Raw genomic sequence first — 23,434 nt, forward strand, 5'->3', positions numbered from 1 at the left:
GAAAGTTATTTCTATTAAAAAGTTGGTATCTTCAAATACGATCTCTATTTTTATGCTGTTTGTATTTATATGACACATTAAGTACTGAGTCAAGATAAATTGGCTTTTTACTTCTTTTATTTTGACAGGTTTTTTTTTTCCTTAGGGTATATGGTACAAAACTTTATCAGAAAAATTATAAACAATTGTGGTATCGAATTTTCAGCTAATTTATTTATATAAGTAATGTAAATATATGTTATAATAGCAACGTTATTTAATGAAAATACACTTACTTAGTGGAGGACCTATTTTTCATTGAACTGACAAATTTTTAAGTAGAATGGTAACCCAGAAAATGACAGGGCCCTGAATATGCCATGGGTCCAGTTAGAATCCCAGAATAGCTCTGCGTAGTCAATCTGGACTCTATATATACATGTATAGAAAAACAACGAGGGATAATCATCAAGTGTCCTAGGTTAACATATACATGAGCTATCAGTAGTAAATTTTAAATTTTATACTTTTATACTTTGTGCTTTACAGTGATATTGCTTTAACAGAAAATTTTCACGCATAAGACTTTAATAAAGGTCTTATTTATTCTTATTTATTCTCATCAGTATTATTCTTCACAGTAGACTTACAAACATAAAACAGGTGCATCCATTGGCTGAGCTCTCCAGCTGCAGACATTTCCTTCTGGTTTAACATGCATGTTCACCATGTCATTCTGTCTCGTTTATACTGCATTGCCTTTGCAAGTTCCTCACCCGCCAGGAGACCATCGTGCAGCTTTCCTTTTTCACTTGGCTGTTTGTTCATCCTTTAAAATTTGGCTCATTCTATGCCATTTTTATCATACATGTATCCATTCCTTCCACAAACATTTATTGGCAAACTGTGTTTGAGAATAAAAAGGAAACAAAACCCTAGACTCCACATTCATGTGTGTACAGAGTCATGGGGAAGCAGACAAGGAACCAGCAGCGTAGATTAGTGGGAATTTACTCTGCATGAGTGCTGTGGTGGGGGAAGAAAGGGGAGCCCGAACCTGCCCCTCACCTCATTCCAGGGAAGTGCCAAGTGGAAAGCAACATTAAGCTCTGTATAAGTCACTCACATCTATAATACATACCGACATCAATTTACACACTTAAAACAATATGTCATTTTGTGTAAAATACAGATTCTCAGGTGAAATAGTCCCCCAGGAAAATGTTTATGAAATGAATGAGTTTGATTTGATGCTTGCAGTAGCACATTTAGTTCTGCCGTGGATTATAGTTCTTTTCTTTTTTTTTTTTCTACTTCGCAATCACATTTACCAATTGCTACAGGAAGTAGGTATCATTTAATGACAATTCTTGATGATAAACAAGATAATGTATGCATACCCATGTTACTGTTAGGCTATATGTGGTGTGTGCACTGAAGCATTCTAGATGAAATCCATATAAATAGATAAAATTATATTAAATCCTTACAAACTATCACTAAACTGGTGAAATCACTCTTTTGTGTGAATTTGAATGGAATTTTAGAAAGTTACCCACGATCAGATTATAACATATTTTTACCAAAAAAAAAAAAAAGAAAAGTCTTGTCCAGCAAAAGTTTTCTTTGGACCCTGTTTCTCAAATAGTGATTCTCTTAATTTCCTCTGCTCCTATGAGATTTCAGAACCGGTTTATGAGGACAAGCCAGTGCTGTGCTTTCCCTAAGCTTTCCACCTTCGCACTGTGTTTCAGTGGCCTACCTGAACTTCTGAAGTCATTCTATCAAAAAATAAATAGCAGGGGCGCCTGGGTGGCTTAGTCGGTTAAGCGTCCGACTTTCGCTTAGGTCATGATCTCGTGGTTCGTGGGTTCGGCCCCGCGTCGGGCTCTGTGCTGACTCCCAGCTCAGAGCCTGGAGCCTGTTTCTGTTTGTGACTCCCTCTCTCTCTGACCCTCCCCTGCTCACGCTGTCTCTCTCTCTCCCTCTCTCCTAGAAATAAATAAAACATTAAAAAAATTAAAAAAATAAATAAATAGCAAACCCAACCAAAGGTCCAGCAGTTCTACCCTAAATTGAAATAACATAATACAAAATGTGTGAGACATCTGCCTCTGAACTTTTTCATATTGGCTTCAGAGCACTTATGTTAGCCACTCTCAAGTTATTTTTGTAATCCTTGGTATAAGCTCAATATACTCTTCTGGACACTGGCAATATAATTTCCACATATAGAGTCATTGTAGCAGAATACTGTCACATAACCTGTAAACGTACAGGTCAGCAGGATGACCTCATCCGTGATCGCTTTTAGGAATCTTCACCAGAGGCCCCTGCTTTTCATGCCAGTAAAATCTTCATCACAGCCAGCAGTGAAGCAGTGGAGAATGGAGGCACCCGCGGGGCAGGTTGTAGTGGGTCAAGACTAAGAGTTGAGCTCATCACTTCTGCTCATGTTCTGTAGACTAGAACCTCTGAGTACCATGCCCATAGCTGCTTGTCAGGAAGGTTGAGAAATGTGGTCTAGCCCAAGAAGGTAAATCAATGATGATAAAGAGCTAACAGTCTCTACCACAAGCTTATATTATGAAAAGTAATTCTAGTTACTCGTTTCTTAATTATTATTGAGTGAGTTCACTTGAAACACATTGTTACCAGAGTGCTTTTGATTAAACAAAGACAGAGTTCAAGAAACAAGTTACTCTTTTTTGAAATTCAGTAGTTTACTAATATAAGAACAGGAATGACTTCATAGGCAATTCATGCATACAGACTTTCATTTCTCTTTTTCTTTACTAGGACGGACATATAATGACCTGAACCAGTATCCTGTGTTTCCATGGGTATTAACAAACTATGAATCAGAAGAACTGGACTTGACTCTTCCAGGAAACTTCAGGGATCTATCAAAGGTAAATTTCAAATAAATAGCATTTCTACCAGGTATATATATATATACATATATATATATATATATACACACACACATATATATACACACACATATATGTGTATATATATATGTGTGTGTGTATATATACATATACGTATATATATATATTTGTAACAAGGTAAACTTGGGTCTTCTTTTATGGTCAGCATCTAAATCTCATCAATTCTTAGCATATGAATTAAGCTACAAGAGGCTAAATTAGTACTAGCATAGACAAAATGAAATGCATACTTGAGAAAAAGCAGATGTAAGGAGAGGTTGCTCAGATATCCTTGGTTTCAAAGATCAAGGTAAAAAAAAAAAAAACTGAAATTACAACAAAATATGATGGCAAATTATTTCTATGATATATTTCTTAGGCAATAAGAAATATAATCTTGACCATATGCACACACACACACAAACACACACACACACACTATGTAGGGAAACCTAATAGTGAAAAAAAGTAGGACACAGTAATTTATCAAGGATCTGTTAAGATACAAGAGAGAAGATTTGGCCCAAGAAATGGCAAGAAAAAATACATAATGGAGGATAAGAATAAAAAGGGAAATTTTTGGTTAGTTTACCTCATTTGCCCAGAGAAAACTTAAGTGGGTTACTAAATTATTTGAAGTGCAGTGAGGAATTAGGAACTAAGCCCCCAAAATGCTTCTCTAGAGCCTAAGCTGATGTCAGAGCCAGACCCTACAGTTTATGTATATATGCTTTAGCCACTTTAAGCCTCAGCCCATTCATTCTGAATTTCACTCTCTTTTCTATCATACTTTTTTTTGAGAGAGAGAAAGAGAGCACAGCATGAGTGAGCATGCTAGTGAGGGAGGGGCAAAGAGAGAAAGAGAGAGAGAATTTTAAGCAGGCTCCATGCCCAGCACAGAGCTGAGATGGGGCCTGATCTCAGGACCGTGAGATCACAACCTGAACCAAAACCGAGAGTTGGATGCTGAACCGACTGAGCGACCCAGGGACCCATCTGTCATCCTTGGTTGTCTGCTTTAACAATGCACAGCGGCTTAGAAGGCATATATGTGTCTGTTTGCTTTGGGTGCGGGGCGGGCTGAGGAGCTCACAAACAAGAGAGGCGTAAGACCTGCAAGTCAGGGAAACATGCACTGTGGCCAGTTTAAAAGTGATCCCACAGGTGGTTTTTAACTCCGCATACCTTCTCTTGCCTCCTTTCTTACCTTTGAAAACTAGACCTACCTAGGTTGAAGTTCCGTATTCCACTGCTGACTAGCTGTGTGACCTGAAGTCACTTTCTCTTAGCCTCGGTTTCCACATTTGTAATATGAGAATAGTACTATCCTAGGCCACACAGTTGCGAAGATCAAATGACATTCGCATTTACAGAATGTGACATTGGTACTTGGCACATTGAAGCACTTCATGAATATTAGCTATTATTAGTATCCGTGGAATATTTCTTAGCCTGTTTTTGAAGCCAGTGTACTAATATTTGCATATTCTTACCTGTCATTCACTCTCTAGTTCTTTTATTTTTGTGTGACTTCCTTATCAAATCTCTGTTGGTAGCTCATTGCTAATTTTGGTTATGATATTGTAGGCTTGGAAGGGACCTTAAGAGATGAGTTAGCCAACATCTTGCTGAGAGTCACATCTGGGAGAAAACAAAATGCTAGTAATTGAATTACAGTATGGTCTCAAATATAGTAATTTTTCCAGTCCAACTGAACTGAACAAAAATCTTACATCATTTACCATGAATGGGTAATTATTCAGGCCCAGGTAGATAGGAGCATTGTAATTCATGGGGCCTGCCCTCGGGGAGCAAATATAGTTATAATGTATCTGAATCGTAAAACCCTTCTCTGCAAAATTAAATAAGGTACCATATTTTACATGAGAGGCGATAAGCAGTGGTCTTAGACAAGGTTAATTTTCATTTTGCCTCGGTTTCTTCCCCCTTTAAAATAGGGGCAGTAAGAATAGGTTTGTTGTGAGGATTTGATGAATTAATAAGAACTTAGGATAGTGCTTGGCATTTCAACATCAGCTAACACAGTATGTCTAAAGATAATGTAGAAAGTCATTGATAGAGGTCATATACTTTGAATTATCTTTCAAATATTGATCATAAATAGAGATGCTGTTACATTCATATTAGCATTGGAATGTGTGAAGGTATGCATTTTTTGACATGACTTGCCAAGATTGTGATGTAATCTTTGGATGTGAAACAAAACCAAACTAACTCATCAGTGTGAAGATGAAAACTGTCAAACTGTTACTTTAACACCGTCCCGTCTGCATATGCTCTATTTGGCATTACTCAAGTGGCTGTTACATGCTAGTCACTATAAAATACACATACAATAAAATTTATAGTAAATTCTCAAGTAATGTGATGCACAGTCTTAAACCCTCAAAAGCTGACTACCACTATGGCTATTTTAGATTTCTTTTTCTTTTTTAGATTACTTGAAAAACAAGGAAGAGAGCCTTTTTTCTTTAAAAATCAACTGGGATATTATGGCAATAGGAAGCTTCTCAGTTAAGGTCCCTTTACTTCCTCAATTTCTTTACTTATTCTTTCAGTCAACAAACGTTTATCACACCCTTGCTATATGTCAGGGACTGGTCTACATGAAAGAGCGTACAGGAGTTGATAAAACAAACTTAGTCTCAGTCCTTTTTGGAAAGAATCCAGTCAGAGCTGAGATAAAAACTCAGGTAGTTACCAGAAATCTGAGGCCAGCATTTCGGACAATAGGTTGAGTGGGGACTGTACGAAATTGGAGTTCATGCTTAACTACTTGAAGACATCGGACTCAAATGTTCTTTTTTTTTTAATGTTTTATTTATTTCTGAGAGAGAGAGACAGTGTGAGCAGGGGAGGGTCAGAGAGAGGGGGAGACACAGAATCTGAAGCAGGCTCCAGGCTCTGAGCTAGCTATCAGCACAGAGCCTGACACAGGGCTCGAACCCACAAACCATGATATCGTGATCTGAGCCCAAGTCAGACGCTTAAATGACTGAGCCACCCAGGTGCCCCTGGACTCAAATGTTCTTGAAACACTGTCCCAACCAAAGAAAATATAGCCTTCCTTATGGTTAATATGGATTAGAGAAGGCATATGGTAAATATTTGCAAGTCACTATAGATTTTTAATTTACTCATATGGAAAAGAGATAAAGAGGAGATCACAGTTTCTAAAGTAACTAGACTACGTAAACATTCTTCAGGTTGTTAATGCTGATCCATTGAATCTGTGTTCCTTTTGGCAGAGCGTTTCCCTCTGTAACTCATATGTGCTCTCTTGGTTTTATATAATGTTAAATAAGTAGAAGTAAACAAACAAGGCAACGTGAATACTAACTATACTCTCGCAAGCATGGAGTCCTTCATGTTGTGAATATTTGAACCCATGAGCTCTTAAAAGATAGATAGCTTTTTTCTCTGCTACATTCCATGCTTTAGTAATTTGTTCTTTATATTCTGTCAGACTAACATGATAGGAAAATGTTAGCAAATTAAAGCCTCCTGATGTGTTAATAAATTACTCTTGCATTGTTCCCATGCTTCATTGAATTTCTTAATAGGAACTTCTTACAAATGGGCTAGAAACTCGAAACTCTCCTGTACAAAAATCATTAATAAACAAGATTTTAACGTATGAAAATATATCACACACCTAATAGGAAAATGACATTCGAAGTATAATAGTATAATTGGAAGGACAAACTCCTAGTAATGAAATATAATTGTAATGAGATGACCGCTAAGAATCACATGAAATTCTTGTTGGTATAATCAGTACTGCAAATGAAATACTTAATACAGAGTTTGTTAATCTTCAAAAGCTCAAGGAAGAATTGGAATATCTGAATGATATTATTAACCAGGAACCTTATAAAAGGTCTCTAAAAGCAAAAGAAATGTTCCTAAACAAAGATTGGGGCCCAGAGAATAATTTCTAGCAGTGAATAATTCTACGATTCCTTTTAGTAAGCACCTTGGAGGCCCAAAATGTCTTATGTTCTTTACTGTACAAAAAAATAAGAAGCTGTGAGGGGCGCCTGGGTCGTTCAGTCAATTAAGTGTCCGACTTCAGCTCAGGTCATGATGTTGCAAGTCATGGGTTCGAGCCCCATGTCAAGCTCTGTGCTGACAGCTCAGAGCCTGGAACCTGCTTCGGATTCTGTGTCTCCCTCTCTTTCTGCCCCTCCTCACTTGCACTTTGTCTCTCTCTTAAAAACAAATAAACGCTAAAAAAAAAAAAAAANTATACTCAATAACCTGGAAATGATTGGCCCTGACTCTTTCTAAAGGACTCTTCATTAAAAAAAAAAAAAACCCAAAAAAAAAAAAAAAAAAAAAAAAAACTGTGAAATACACAATCCTAAGAAAATTGAATTTTTTCCCTTTCTTTATAACCCCACATTACACTGACTTCATGAAATTCTATGTTGTCAGTTAGAACTTCTGAATGAAAGCTTCAGAAAACCCAGCTCATATTAGCTTAAACAGTAAATAAATCAGTGCTCTGAAAATTCAGAGGCAGGTTTGGTTTTCAGCAAAGTTTTCAACAGTGATACAGATAATGCCACCAAGATAAGGCCACTGGTTCTTTCCTTCGTCGGCTCTGCCTTCCCCACTGTGGGCTTCAAGCTCATCTCCTCTGGGTGGCCTCCAGTGGTTTCAAGTACTCACCTTCAAGTAGCAAAATGGCCACATCAGTTCTAGACCTCACATCATACAACGCAAAGGAAGAGAAAGCATCTCACCAAGTAGCACTCATGGAAGACAGAAGAAATTTTTCTTTCCCAGAAATCCCAGAAAATGTCTCCTTATTTCTCACTGGTGCTGTTTAACAAGCGGGGGAATCTGTTCACTTGAGATGAAGTAAGCGTCATTTCCCATGGTTGGTGTCAAAGGTAGAGTAAGGGTCACACAAGACACCTGTCAGAGAATGATGAGGTGAAAGTTGACCGAACGAAATTTGGATTTCCATTCCCTAAAGAAAGAGGACTTAGTTGTGGTCAGCAAATAGCTTTCTTTTATAAAGTGTCAAGTACATTGTATCTGAGTTCCTTCTCTTCTGTAATCTAGAGGGCAGCAAATAAATTACAGGTTTGTTTGCACACAGCTACTACTCATGGTTTGTGAGTTCGAGCCCCATGTCAGGTTCTGTCCTGACAGCTCAGAGCCCGGAGCCTACTTTGGATTCTGTGTCTCCCTCTCTCTCTGCCCTTCTCGCACCCTGTCTCTATCTCAAAAATAAATAAACATTTAAAAAAGGTACAAAGTCATATTCTCATGCAGTGAGAGAATATGACTTTTTCATCTCTTTAAATTGTCAAGTTATCAAAACCTTAAACATCCAGACACTGAAGTCAAATGTTTATTGAAACTTGAGATGCACACTTATTTAGACTGAAATATCTTATGATATTTATAATAGTCAGATTCTTACCTTAACTCAGTTAATTGAACAAAGAGCACAGAAACGGTGAAAGTTCTTTATCAGTAAGATTTATTAGACCCCTCATTTGATTAGCCCTCATAGCTTCAATTTTTTTATTACCCGTACAGGGTAGAGGTTATGTTTATTGTTTAGCATGGTGGACAGCAAATGAAATGATCTGTCATTGACTTATCTTTTCAGTACTCAACCAACAGTGGGTGTAAACAATTTTTCCCTCCATGTATACATATTTTCCTTATGGAGATACGACCTTGTGGTGAAATCTATCTTAAAACATGATATATGCTAGTGCTTCAGTTATTTACATATACTCATATGAACTTTGCTCTTAAATTACAGTGGTTACATGACTTTGACGTGAAGCACAGCCTCTGTTCATTAAAGTGTAAATGGAATTTTCCTATTTCCCAGTCATGCCCTCTGATAAACGAAATAGTTTCATCACAAAGCCAAGTCCTGCTAATATTGACATGAGCGTAAGACATCACACATACCCATTCACTGAGTGGAAAAATATATTTTGTTAACACAGGAGTTGTATGACTGACAGATGATGATAAGCATAACCATTTTCCCAAATTATTATGCCACTTAAAAAAAGGAAGTGATAATGCCTTGAGGCTTTGAAATGTGATAATGCAAATGAATGCACTGAAGTGTGAATACTCTTCAGCCGTCCACCCTTGATACTACTGCCAAATGTCTATATACCATACAGAAGAGAGTTTACGTTGTTAGTTGGGGAATGCTCAATTCGGCAATGTGGTGCAAGTTTCTGTAGTTATTTATCTTTCTTTTTCATCTCAAGTTAACAATCTCTAAAATGAAATTCGTTCTATTTATTTTAGTATATAATCTCGCTAATGCTTAGGCTTTAACAACAAACCATGAAGAATGGGAAGAACTATTAAGTGTAAGAGTAGCCGACTGTGATGACATGAAACTTGGTAGAAGATAAAAATGTGAATGTGTAAGTTTAATTCTATGCCAAAACCTGCCAAAAACTTGGCAAATTTGAAATAGTTTTCTAACTATATGTTGAATGTCACCTTAAGGTATAACCCAACTTGAAATTGTCTTTGGTAGACTTGCTCATATTGCATTGTTGAAGGAAAGATACTATTTTGAGACAGAGTATTGATTGGCAGTATTTGAATTCTGTTTTCAATTCATGGAATCAACCAACCTGAGGGTATAACTTGCAAGGGGGGAAATGCAAAAAAGGCACCAATTTCAAAAGTGGGTTTATTTGAAGTTAGATTTCTATTCGTGTACTTGTTCTTCCATTACACAGCATTTATTGCACACCTACGTTATGACACAGCATTTATTGCACACCTACGTTATGCCAGATACTGGACATAAAAAGACAGTAAGTTGGTTGAGCATCCAACTTCGGCTCCGGTCATGATCTCATGATTTGTGAGCTTGAGCCCCAAATCAGGCTCAGTGATGTCAGTGCAGACCCAGCTTCAGATCTTCTGCTCCCCTCTCTCTGTCCCTCCCCCACTCCTGCTTGTGCTCTCTCTCTCAAAAATAAGTAAAACATTTTAAAAAAGACAATAAGAACTGGTCCATACTCTTAAGAAATTATAGTCAGTTTTTAGTTTACCCAGTGGCATATTATTATGTTCTTGTCCTTCTAGTTGAAAGGAAGAACCAAATTAAGTTCAGACAAAGAAAATAGTTGGTTCATAGGCACTGTGATAACCAGAAATAGTGAAGTGTGTTTTTTTGTTTGTTTGCTTTTATCTCCACTGGTTATTGGAGATATGTAAATAGGGTGACGGAGCTTTGAGGATTTACACAAAACTCCCAAACCGATCCCATGCTTTGCCAGCTTATTCTAAATGTCCTCTAGTCACTTTTCTAGTTCCTTCCAATTTAGCCAATTGTCCTATCCTTTCAGAGAGAGAGACAGAGATAAGAAAATATTAGAGCCTACCCTGCTTTGAAAACTTTAAGCTGTCAAGGGCACCTGGCTGGCTAAGTTCATTTATTTTTGAGAGAGAGAGAGAAAGAGAGAGAGCGCACAGGAGTGGAGGAGGGGCAGAGAGAGCGAGACATACACAGAATCTGAAACAGGCTCCAGGCTCTGAGCTGCCAGCCCCGAGCCCAACGTGGTACTCAAACCCGCAAACTGAGATCATGACCTGAGCCAAAGTTGGATACTTAACTGACTGAGCCAGGAGCCCCAGGCACCTCTTGATATCAGGTTCTTGAATTCGAGCCCCATGTTGGATGTAAAATTACCTGTTAAATAAATAAACAATCAAACAAACAAATAACGTAAAAAAATAAATAAATAAAACTTAAAGCTGTCAGAGAAGAAACTGGGAACAAAGGTGGACTTTTGCAGTCTATGTTCCTAGAATACTACCTAGAGAGGAAAGGAGAGCCTGCTTATGCATTTTTGTGTCACATCTGAAGTACAGCATTATTAAAGCAAAACTAGGCCAGAGTTTATCTCCTTTAACCTTTCTCTGCAGCCGAAACAGAATAATCAGTAGAGATGGTCTTGAAACTAATTTATAGGCTCATCATTATCCTACTGCTTAATACTTAGAAAGCCTTTAGAACTGACACATGAAGATTTAAGATATTTAATTATGCCTCCATTGTTTTTTATGTCAAAATTGGTTACTTTTCACTAAGATATTTAAAACTAATTTTCTTAGGAATCATCCTGGGGTAGTGATAACGACAGCCAACATTTGACATACCCTTCCTATGTGGCCATTGTGCTGAGCATTTTACATAGATTTTCTCATTGTATCCTCACAACTTTATGATGAATTGCATCAGTTTTATAGGTTGCATTTCCTTTCATTTGTTACTTATTATTTCTCTGCAATAGGAAAATAGAATATACTTAAAAAAAAAATCCTAGTGCTTAATCTTGTAGACAACCCCATCTTTCCTAAATGCCCTACTCTGTGGGTGGCCATGTGACAGGATCAGAGGAGACTAAGAAATGCATTGAGGGAGCCATTCCACACCTCCAAAGACGTCAGTCCTGTGTGGAACTGACACACCTGTGAATATGCTAATCAGTTTTGCTAATCAATATTCAGCTTTGGCTCAAAGTCTCTCTCTGTCTCTCTCTCCCTGATATAATTAATTATGGTTATTCATCCTATGAAAAAATATAAAAAGAATTGCACTCAAGTATAGCCAGGTAAATGTAAATCTTAACACTTTAATGCTTCATTACTTTGGGTTCCATTTATTAGGAGTGTATGTGGGAATTGTGTGGTGAATAGCTGAAGTTTACCTGATGATGAGAGGCCATAGTGTGCATAAAATTGCAAAGGGGATCCTTTATCTGTTTAAGAGAACATTTTCACACGTTAGAAATACAACTTTTCTTTTCCTTTTTAAAGATTTTGTTTTGAAGTAATTATTACACTCAGTATGGGGCTCGAACTCATAACCCTGAGATCAAGAGTCAATTACTCCACCACCAAACCAACCAGGTGCCCCCAAAATGTTTGTATTAAAGAACATTCTTATCTATAAGAACAACCCAAAGCATAGCCACAATGGAAAGGTCTTAGTGTGAGTTTGAAAGATTTTGCTTCATTGTGACAACCCAGTTTTATTATATTTTGACTTGTTGGTATAACAATTTTCAAACATAAAAGGACCAAAAATAACTACTACTCACATGCCTATTATTTAGATGTTACACTTACTAACATTTTAGCTTTTTTTGTTGTTGTCGTTGTTCTGCTGAAGTATTTTAAGGTAAATTAAAGATGTATCCTACTTTACCCAGAAATACTTTAGTATGAAAAATGCATTTTCCGTCATAACCAGAACACCATCATCACACCTAACAGCACTTACAGTTAACTCCCTAGTATTATCTAACACTGTGCTTATAATCTGATTTTCCCAGTTATCTCCCATATGCCTTTAAAATTTGGTTTCTTCAAGGCAGGATTCAGTCAGGGACCTCATGCTGCATGTGAGTTTTATGTCTCCTAAGTGCCTTTTAGAATAAAATAGCTCCCAACCAGCACCATGCCCCACTTCTTTCATGATATTGTCTCGTTGAAGAGACTGTTCCACTGTTCTTATAGAAATCTCACCCTCTGGATTTGTCTTATTTTCTTCATGTTGTCATTAACTTTACCTAGTGAAGGTTTGATATATGGTGATTCAGATATCAGTGAAAATTAGTAACAGGAACTTATATTTGGAAATATATGCTCTTTATTGTTTGCTAGCTAAAATATAAAGTTATTGTAATTTGATTAAAATTTGTAGAAGTTTAAATGCTTTCTGGTCATATAATTGAAAAAAAGCCCCTAACATTCTATACATGGGATAAACCAAATTCNATACATGGGAAACCAAATTCTTTATATATATATATATATATGTATATATATATATATTTTATAGTTTATTTATTTTGAGAGTGAGCATGAGTGGGGGAGAGGCAGGGAGAGGAAGAGAGAGAGAGAATCCCAAGCAGACTCCTCTTTGTCAACATGGAGCCTGATGTGGGGCTCAAACTCATAAGCCAATGAGATCATAACGTGAGCCAAAGTCAGACCCTTAACTGACTGAGCCACCCAGGCGCCCCTACAAACCAAATTCGTAATTAAACAGTGCAAAGGAGTTAGGGAAGACCAAAATCTCCTTTATTCTCACTCCCCAGAGGCAACTATTATTGTCATTTTATGTATGTTCTTCAAAATGTTTTCTCTGAATACTTAAGCAAAAATAAATTGCTCATGTACTGTAAAATTTTTAGGAAGCCATGGGGGGGGGGGTGCCCAGGTGACTCAGTCAGTTGAGCATTCAACTCTTGATATGAGCTCAGGGCATAATCTTATGGTCAAGAGTTTAAGCCTCACGTCAGGCTCTGTGCTAAGCATTGAGTCTGCTTAGGATTCTCTATTTCTCTCTCTAGATCTGCCCCTGTCTCTCTCTCGCTCTCGCTCTCGCTCTCACTCTCACTCTCACTTTTGCTCTCGCTCTCGCTCTTGCTCTCTTTCTCTCTCAAAATAAATAAATAAGCATTTTTTTAAAAAAATGAAAACTACTGATAATGTATGATGCTGAAATTGCTATGATGCAAATGGCCTTTTTCGACCCTAGTACTCATTATAATAATTTACTATTACCTATAATCCATTCTCCACACAACTATTGGAGTGTATAAAACCTAATTCAGACCTTGTTTATCTCCTGCTTAAAAGCATCCAGTGACTCTCCCCTTCACTTACCATAAAATCGGTGTCATTTCTCTGATCTACAAAGCCGTAGCACATGCCTCTATTTTATCGCCTCATCTCCTAAACTCTTCCTCTTGTCTCCTGTGGTTTAGTCACACTTTCTGTTCCCTGAATGTCAGTCAGGACAACTTAGGGCCTTTGTACTAACCTTTCCTCCATCTTGAGTTCTCATTCCTCAATTCATATACTGGCTCCTTCTGATTACTTACATCTCTGCTTCGACATTCTCCTTGAGAGTTGCGTTGCCTATCACCCAGGCGCTACTACCGTATTAACTCTGTTTTAGTTGTCAGTAGAGCACTTATCTCTGGTATTTTCTCATTTACCTAATTGTTTATTTAGAATCCATCTGTCTCTGCTCTAAAAGCACACACACGTGTGCACACATGAATACAAGCTTCATGAGAACAACAACCTCATTTATCTTATTGTGGGGCCTGGAGAAATTTCTGACACATAGTAGGCCCTCAGTGTTTATTGAATGAATTTATCTGGGAGATTTTTCAACCTTTTCAGTTAGAAGCATAGTATGCAACAGTATGGGTATATCATCATTTATTTAAAAAGGTTTTTTTAATGTTTAATTATTTTTGAGAGAGACAGAGTGTGAGTGGGGGAGGAGAGAGAGAGAAGGGGAGGCACAGAATCTGAAGCAGGCTCCAGGCTAGCAGCAAAGAACGCAACGCGGGGCTTGAACTCACGAACCAGTGATATCATGACCCGAGCTGAAGTCAGCCACTTAACCAATTGAGCCACCCAGGCGCCCCATCATCATTTATTTAAATAGTCCCTTATTGGATAATTAGACTACATCTAGTTTTGTTTTGGGGTTTTTTTTGCCATTTCAAGCAATGCTCTGAGAAATATAAATATCCTTGTATCTGATTCATCCATGTTATAAATTCCTCAAAGTGGAATGATTGGATCAAAAGCAAGTGCATATTTTTAAAAGTATTACCAGTTTGCCCCATGAGAAATTTATACCCACTTATATTCCTACCAGCATTATTATGACATATCATGTTTTGCTCTATCCTGGCTAACACTGAGTATTGTGAAACTTAATTTTTGACAATCTAATGAATAAAAATAGAGTTTATTTGACATTTTAAAACTTGCCAGTGCACTTCTGGCTTTTAACTGTAAGGAACAGAAAATCAACTTAAACTGGCTATAACTTAGAATGTAAAGTTTTTATTGGCTCATATAACTGGGAAATCAGCGGGACGTGTGGGTGGCTCAGTCGTTTGGGCGTCCGGCTTTTGGTTTAGGCTCAGGTGATGATCACATGGTTTTTGAGTTCAAGCCCCGCATCAGATTATCTCTCTCCCTCTCTCTCTGCCCCCCCCTCCCCAACCCGCACTGTCTTTGTCTCTCAAAATAAATAAATAAACTTTAAAAAGTCAGGGATTGGTCAGTTCAGGAAAACTGGATTCCAGGGCTCACCAGTGTCATAGGATGCTACATCTCTGGAATTTTTCCTCATTGGCTTCATTTTCAGACAGGCTTCATTTTCATCAGGGATGCCTTTGTAACCCCACCAGAAAAAGGGAAGCCTTCTTTCCCGAATAGTTTCAGCAAAATTTCATTGGAATAAGTTGAATCATCAGCTCATTTCTGTACCAACCTTAGTAGCCATATAGATAGAAGATGCAGATTGACAGGTCTGGATCACGTGCTGATCTAGGGCATCTGGTCAGCCCGCCTGAACCAGGTATACCAAGGAGTAGGCTCATAAAGGAAGAAAGAGTACTGTATGCTGAACACATAAAGAGTGTATATCCAGTATACTGTATGAGCTGGTACAGATTTCCCTGTATATATTAGAAATTTGCATCTATAAATTGCTTGCTCATCTCATTTGCTCATTTATTCAATTAGATTATTCACCAGTTTCTTATTGATTTGTAAGGGCTCCCACTTTTTAAGGAAACTAGGCTTTTATCATATGCGCTATAAAAATTTTTCACTTTGTTCTTTGTCTTTTGATTTTGCCTAGAATTTTTGTCTAAAGTTTCCATGTGGAAATTTAAATGTTATATAATCAGATCAATCCGTCTTCCCTTATTCAACCTTTATCATATACCTAAAAAGAACCAAGCTACTATATTAGGTTCTCAGACCATTGAGATGAATAAAAGCAACTGCCTTGAAGGGCTCGTCTACTGGGTAAAAAAAAAGTCACAAAACTGCTTAGTACCAGATAGTGTCATGTAGGCCTTCACAGATGAAATTTGAGCTGCTTCCGGAAGAATACGTTGAAATTCCCTGGTCAGGTAAGAATCTAGGCAGAGAGTTTCCTTGAGCACAGGAGCATCTGCAGGTATGATTCCTATATGGTCCGTCACAACTGAGAATTTTAAGAATGATGATATATGGCCCATGACTAGACAAAATGAAACGACAAGAATTCCTGAAGCTCCTTCTCAGGATTCCCAAGGCCTTGGTTACTATAATGAAAGATACCAAGATAACTTCCACATGTTAGAAGCTCTGTTGAGATAAGAAAAGGAGCACTTGGTGAGCCAGGCAGCTCAGTCGGCTCCACCCCCCTTCAGCTGTGTGGAGCACAGAGCTGCGGCCCGTTCTGTGAAATGGATAGCCTCTGACTAGCCCTGTGATCTTGCTCTGAACTTTTCCTCATTGTCCCCGTCTATAATGTGAGGGAGTGGAACTAGAAGGCCTGTAGGGTCCACTCCATCTCTGAGGACCTGTGATGGTGGAGGAATTAAGTAGGCGCTTACAGAAGAAAAAAATGACCTCAAGATCAGAATGTCATATTTAGCAATGATATGGCAATGCAGTGTCGTGGAAAGAATAGAGGCCCTGCTACCTATTTCCTCCTCATGCAATTGGGTGCACAATGAATGCCTTGCCCACCTCAGAAACTTATGAAAACCATTCTAGAAAATGGATGTGAAAACAATATCTTCTATAAATATCTAGTACCATTCGCATTTGCAAGCAGAGAGCACTAGGAATAGCGAGCTTGTAAACTTTCTAAATAGGCCGGAAGAATCCTACTACTGTGACCATCATGAGCATTTTCAACTTCTTTTTGAAATACCAGAATTCAGCATTATTAATATTCCTTTAATTGGACTTCTGGTTCCTCCTTGAAAACCTCTCATATTCCTAAAAATGTAATCTTATTTTAATGGCATTGACAATGCCTCAAGTCAATCCACATTGATTTTATTTTTTATGGTCAATAAATTTACATTTATATTTTATTTTGTGATGATTTGGTTCTTTTTTTACTTTATTTGATTTTTTAATTTCTGTTTCAGCTAGTTCGTATACAGTGCAATGTTGCTTTCAGAGGTAGAATTCAGTGATTCATCACTTACATACAATACCCAGTACTCATACCTTCTTAATATCCATCACCCATTTAGCACATCTCCCATCCACCTCTCTCCATCAACCCTCAGCTTGTTCTCTGTCATTGAGAGCCTCTTGTGGTTTGTTTCCCTCCCTCCTCTTTCTTCCCCCACTTTCCATATGTTCATCTGTTTTGTTCCTTAAATTCCACATATTGTGAAACCATATGATATTTGATAAAAACCCTCAACAAAGTAGGGATAAAGGGAACATACCTCAACATCATAAAGGCTGTATACAACAGACTCACAGCTAGTATCATCCTCGGTGGGGAAAAACTGAGAGCCTTTCCCCTGTGGGCAGGAATAAAACAAAGATGCCCATCGCACCATTACTACTTAATATAGCACTAGAAGTCTTAGCCTTAGCAATCAGACAACAGAAAGAAATAAAAGGCTTACAGATCAGCAAGGAAGAAGTCAAACTTTCACTATTTTCAAATGACATCATACTTTATGTGGAAAACCCAAAAAATTGTGGGAACATCATGAATTCAGCAAAGTCTCAGGATATAAAATCAATGTGCGGAAATCTGTTCCATTTCTATACACCAGTAACAAAGCAGCCATAAAAAAAATCAAGGACTCAATCCTATTTACAGTTGCACCACATTTATTTTTGATGTATTTATTCAAATCAATATAACTGTATGCCCAGACTTCCACATTCTCTAAAGTTCTTTTAATTCCTCATAAAGTACCACTTACCCAGTTAGTATTTTTCTTTAAAACGCCTATCTTTGGGGGCGCCCGGGTGGCTTAGTCGGTTAAGCGTCCGACTTTCGCTTAGGTCATGATCTCGCGGTTCATGGGTTCGAGCCCCACGTCGGGCTCTGTGCTGACTGCCAGCTCAGAGCCTGGAGCCTGTTTCAGTCTGTGACTCCCTCTCTCTCTGACCCTCCCCTGCTCACTCTGTCTCTCTCTCTCTCCTAGAAATAAATAAAACATTAAAAAAACAATAATAAAAAAATAAAACGCCTATCTTTGTCATTCATTTTTACCTCTTTAATTTACATACCTGTCCCATAAAACTTATAAGGTTTTATTTAAAAAATAATAGATAAGGATTGATAGGTCAAGACTAAGAAAACAGAAAAGAAAATAGGAAAATGTAACCAAAGAAAAAGTTTCTACTCAGAAATACATATAATAAGGATTCTAACCGGAGCTTTTCAAGGAACAGTACTTCTATTGCCTGTTAATAGTTACTAGAAAAACAAAAAGAAGGATGAAGTCCTGGTAAAAATAAATAAATAAGTAGGAAACATTGGTGTGAACAAAATTAACCAATTCTTTTTATAATTGTATTTCTCAGAGCCTTTAATAATGTAAATCTCCATGAGCATCTGTCAGGCTCTTTGCTCCAAATAATACAGTCACGGGTTTGTTTTTTGTTTTCAGGAAAACAAAGATTTTTGTGGTCTTTAAGACTAAGACGAATTTCTCTAATATTCAAACAGGGGAAGCTGACTAATAGAGTCAATACCATTTCTTCGATAAATTCAGTTGTATTTTGGGGTGCCTAGAGGGCTTAGTGAATTAGCATCCGACTCTTGATTTCGGCTCAGGTCATGATCTCATGGTTGGTGGGTCTGAGCCCTGGAGCCTGGCTCCACATTGACAGTAGGGAACCTGCTTGGGATTCTCTCTCTCCCTCTGTCTCTGCCCCTCCCCCATTTGTGCTTGCTCTCTTGCTCTCTGAAGTAAGTAAACTTTTTTTAAAAAGAACATTTTAAATTCAGTTGTATTTTATGTAGATGTGGTAATGTTACACATATAATTTTCCACCAATTTTATATGGAAAATAGTTCTTTTTGCAAGCTATGTACACTTTGTAGCAATTTTAGAAACTGAATCATAATGATAAAGTGCCACAGAGGTGATATTTTTAGTTTTCATCTTTTCATTGGTATCTGCACCTGTTAATGTCAAATTGTGGCATACAAACAGATGAGAACAAAATCATAATAAATCTAATAGCAAGTTAAACTTTCAGTTAAACCTGTACAAAGGAAATACCTAAAAGGCATAGAGGTGGCTGCTCCTAAAATCCTGGTGTTTGAGAGAAAAGGAAATTGCTAACAATTGCTATGGTTATTATGATAAAAATGGAAAAAGCTTACAAGATAAATTTATATATTTTATTAAGTACAGTTTTACTTTTTTGCCAGAATTCCTTCCATATTGGTTTGCTAAGTCCAAGTGGTTTTGACATTGCATTATTTGCTAAAATTTTAAAAGGATAACAAACTTACCACCATATCAATTTGTACATGGGTCAGTAGGTAATTATAGTCAGGGAGATGAGAGATAGGCAGGTGGATAGATGATAGATAATAGACACACACACACACACACACACATACACACTCTATATGTTTGTATCCCATAAGAAATATGTCATCTGTGATGAAATTTTCATTTCCCAGACATTTTAAAGCATTTTTCCTTTAAATGATTTATTGCTTATTGATAATTAGAACAGTATAAGTAAATAATAACAAACTAGATCATATACAAACTAGATGATACAAACCAGATGATATGCACACTAGATCATCTTGTTTTATAAAATTCATTCCTAAATGCATTAGATAAAATTCAAAATTGGAAATGATTTTTAAGAAGTTACTAAGGGAGGCATATACATACTTCAATACAATGCAACTGTTTCCTACAACATATTATTCTTTAAAACATTCCAATAAAATGATGTTGGATGAAACTTGAGTAAACTTAAAAGTGTAAATATTTATTTTATCCCTTTTTCAGTAGTTGAGGAGAAGCCTGGAAAATATTAGAGGAAGAGCTTTGTACCTTTTTCAAAAAGGTTTTGTGAGGTTTTGGAGAATCAACAATCTCAGATAAGGGCAATCCTTACATATCATGCAGACGTTTTATGTATGTGAGAGATCCATTAGCATATTCAGAACAATACAGAACAAAGTATTAAACATTTTAAGTGCTTTGAAAAAATTGACTTTTAATATTGAGTTAGAAAAACAGACATCTGTATATCTAGGAAAATGTAAAACATGTGGACATCTTAAATGAAAAAATATTTCAATTCAGTTACAGTTCACATTCATTCTACTATAGTAATTACCCTTTTACCAAAACATTAATATCATTTCTTGCCCTTTTGACTAAGATCAGGTGGAAAAACATTAATGACACATTCGTTTTAAATATTATTAATATTTGATATGACACTTAATGAAATGGCATGCCTTTTTATATCTATGTAAAAAAATCTGAGAGATGAACAGTGAAATTTAGCAAAGAATAAAATTTAAGCCTTCAAACATTTAAAAAATACATTATGACAAAAGTTCTTAAAACCTTTTGAATAATTAGGTTAAACCAAAGTTTTTTAAAAAATTGAATAAGTAACTTGTTTAGTCCTTATGTTATAATTAAGTTAAAGACAAATGAACATCATTTACAAACAATTTTAATGTTAAGGATAAGAGCCATTGCAAACACGAGTTTATTATGGAAATTCTAACAGACTTTTAACTGCTGACATCATTGTGTTAGTTGAAGTAGTCCCTTGGGACCCAAAGAAAAAGCTTACAAGCAATTTATAAATGAATCTTTCTCTCTTGTGTAACACTATTTGTCCCATTGAAACACTAATTTTCTACTACTTCTCTTGTTAAAATTGAGCCCTGGGGGGAACGTTATAGTTATCTAGTAATATTAAATTTTGAATAAAGTAGTTCTATATTATACTTAGTATTCATCTTTTCTTTTCTCTATAAATATATATAATATGTATATATAGTGTGTGTGTGCATCCTATAAATATATATATATATATACACATACACTGTGTGTGTGTGTGTGTGTGTGTGTGTGTGCGTGACCGCACATCCTAAAATAAAATAATGCAACTATTGGGTATCATGAGAATGAACTTCATGTCCCATAAACCAAAATCAGACAAAAGCTGAAGCTAAAACAGTTTGTTCCTTGAAATCATGAAGATTATATGCTAGAAATTATTAATGATTAGGTGTACCAAGAAGTTGGAGACAACGATCCAATTAACACATGGCTTTGTTGAAAAAAATATATATATATAATGCTCAGGATACTGAGCTCCGCTGTAGGGATTAACATCATAGTTGGGAGTGTGGTGGTACTGATAGGAAAAGTCTTAGTGACCTTACAAAATGCCTTCTAGGGAATCTGAATTGTCTCGATTATTTTCAGCAGCCTTAGGTTTGTACTTTCACTTAATAAAAAGAATAATTGATTCATTTGTCTAATAACAGAATGGAACTACCATTCCAACTGGATTTCCTTATGGGTCAGTCTTATCTTTCACACTCTGGGTGACCCTCTAGTAAGATAAGGCTTTCTCTAATATGGTTATCACATGGTCATCTGCCTCACTTTCTCCTCATTGGATTTCTTTGATCAAGCTAAACTTTCATTATGATTATTGTTACGTAGGCAGGAAAATGACTTTAAAAGTATTGGCGTTGCCTTGATAGTTTAAACTGGATCATTCCTAGTAATCCAGTTTGCTGAAACTTTTAGTAAACCCAGAAACTGTGCATATATAAGTCATCTTCCTGAGAGATTTTTAGGAAGTAATAATATTAAAATCAAATTTGACAAAGTATAATACAAACTAATCTATTTATGCTCTATGATTAAATGAACTGATGGTGAATACTTTCAGGATAAATAGTTATAGAATGTTAAGTATGACTGCATTAAGTGAAAGTCTTCTTTTCTCTTTTTGTAGCCAATCGGTGCTTTGAACCCAAAGAGAGCTGTGTTTTATGCAGAACGTTATGAGACGTGGGAAGATGATCAAAGCCCCTCCTACCATTATAATACACATTACTCAACAGCAACATCTACCTTATCCTGGCTCGTACGAATTGTGAGTATCTTCATCCCACATTACTATACTTGTTATTTGAAAGATTAGAGACCAGTGAAATAGAAGTGAGAGATTTCAAACTCTAGAAAGACCTGAATCCTTTTTTTAAATGAGTTTTCTCATTTGCAGAATTGGGTTAGGAAGATAGATAATTATGAGCTTCTCAAGCCGAAACTAGTTATGAAAGGAACCAGACTCCTGGACTGCATCCTCAATATCCACTGTTTCCTTTGTCCACTCAAGGTCTCAAGCTGGCACTCTCCCCTGGCCATCTAAATCTTGCTTCTTGGACAGTATACTTTAAAAACAATTTCTAAATGTTTGAAAGTCTTCTTTCTGTTATTTTTTCTTTCTCCTAAGACACCCAGGTCTCTCTGATCTTTCCAATACATCCATCCATCCACACACACATACCTACACATACATACATCATATGCACGCACACATATGCACACACATATGACCTTTCTTGCCATCCCCACAAACCCTGCCATTACCTTCTCTCCCTTCATAGTCACATGTAAATGTAGCCTCCGCTAAACTGCACTGCGCTATGCTCATCTCTGCTTATCACCTCGCATCCAATCTCTAACCTGGCGGATTTAGCTTCCACACCCATCACTTCACTGAATTGTTGTGGCAGAAGTCACAAGTTATGGAGCCGGACCTTCCCATCTCTTACCGTGACGTATCTGAAGCATTTGGCATCATTTCTCACTTTCTCCTTCTTGAAAGTCTTCCCTTTCACGGCCCCTTAGACAATACCCTCTCCTGGTTTACCTCCTACCGTCCTAACTGGCCTGCCCAGTCTCAAACTCAGATACTTTTTTCTCAATGTTTCTGTTCCCCAGGATTTTTCTGTATACTTTATCCAGGATATGCCATTCAGTTATAAGCTAATGACGTCCAGCTTCTGTCTTCATTGCAAGCGTTTCTCTTGGGCTCTCAACCTTTCTTTCCAAGTACCTGCTGGATATTTCTACCTGAACGTCTTTAATACCATAAATACCATTTCCAAAAGTGAACTCCTTGCTTCTTGACCAACCTGCTGTGGTTCTTCCTGTATTTCCAATTTAAATAAATGATGTGATCACTCCCCTAGTTACCTGATCTAGATATTTTCTCTGTTTTCGCAACCTGTTAGTTCCAATCAGACATCACATCAGATAGGTTCTACCAACTAAATATCTCTGCAGTTTGTCTCCTTTCTCTATTCACTCTGGCATTTCCTTAAAGTTCCCATTATTTCTCATCTAGATTATGGCAGAAGCCCTTAACAGATCTTCTTGCCTTTAGTCTTGCCTTCTTCAATCCAGTCTAGTTAAGAGCAGTTACTGGAGGGGCGCCTGGGTGGCTTAGTCGGTTAAGCGTCCGACTTTCGCTTAGGTCATGATCTCGCGGTTCGTGGGTTCGAGCCCCGCGTCGGGCTCTGTGCTNGAAAGCTAAACCAAATCTTTAAATCAGTATAGTCAACAATGTCTTCTCTCCTCACCAAAATATAGCTCAGACCAGTCTTTTTC

The 23,434-nt window shown here is 37.0% G+C and overlaps 1 protein-coding gene across 1 annotated transcript in view; it reads left to right on the plus strand.

The window, feature by feature from the left end:
- Positions 1-23,434, plus strand: part of NBEA (neurobeachin) — a 685,485-nt gene that overhangs the window by 579,539 nt on the left and 82,512 nt on the right. Inside the window, exons 44-45 of the mRNA XM_077752635.1 lie at positions 2,779-2,891; positions 21,774-21,914. Of these exons, the coding sequence (XP_077608761.1) occupies positions 2,779-2,891; positions 21,774-21,914 (254 nt within the window). The remainder of the gene's footprint in view (positions 1-2,778; positions 2,892-21,773; positions 21,915-23,434) is intronic.

The sequence above is a fragment of the Crocuta crocuta genome, unplaced genomic scaffold (genome assembly GCF_008692635.1).
Source record: "Crocuta crocuta isolate KB4526 unplaced genomic scaffold, BGI_CrCroc_1.0 scaffold190, whole genome shotgun sequence".
Classification (NCBI taxonomy): domain Eukaryota; kingdom Metazoa; phylum Chordata; class Mammalia; order Carnivora; family Hyaenidae; genus Crocuta; species Crocuta crocuta.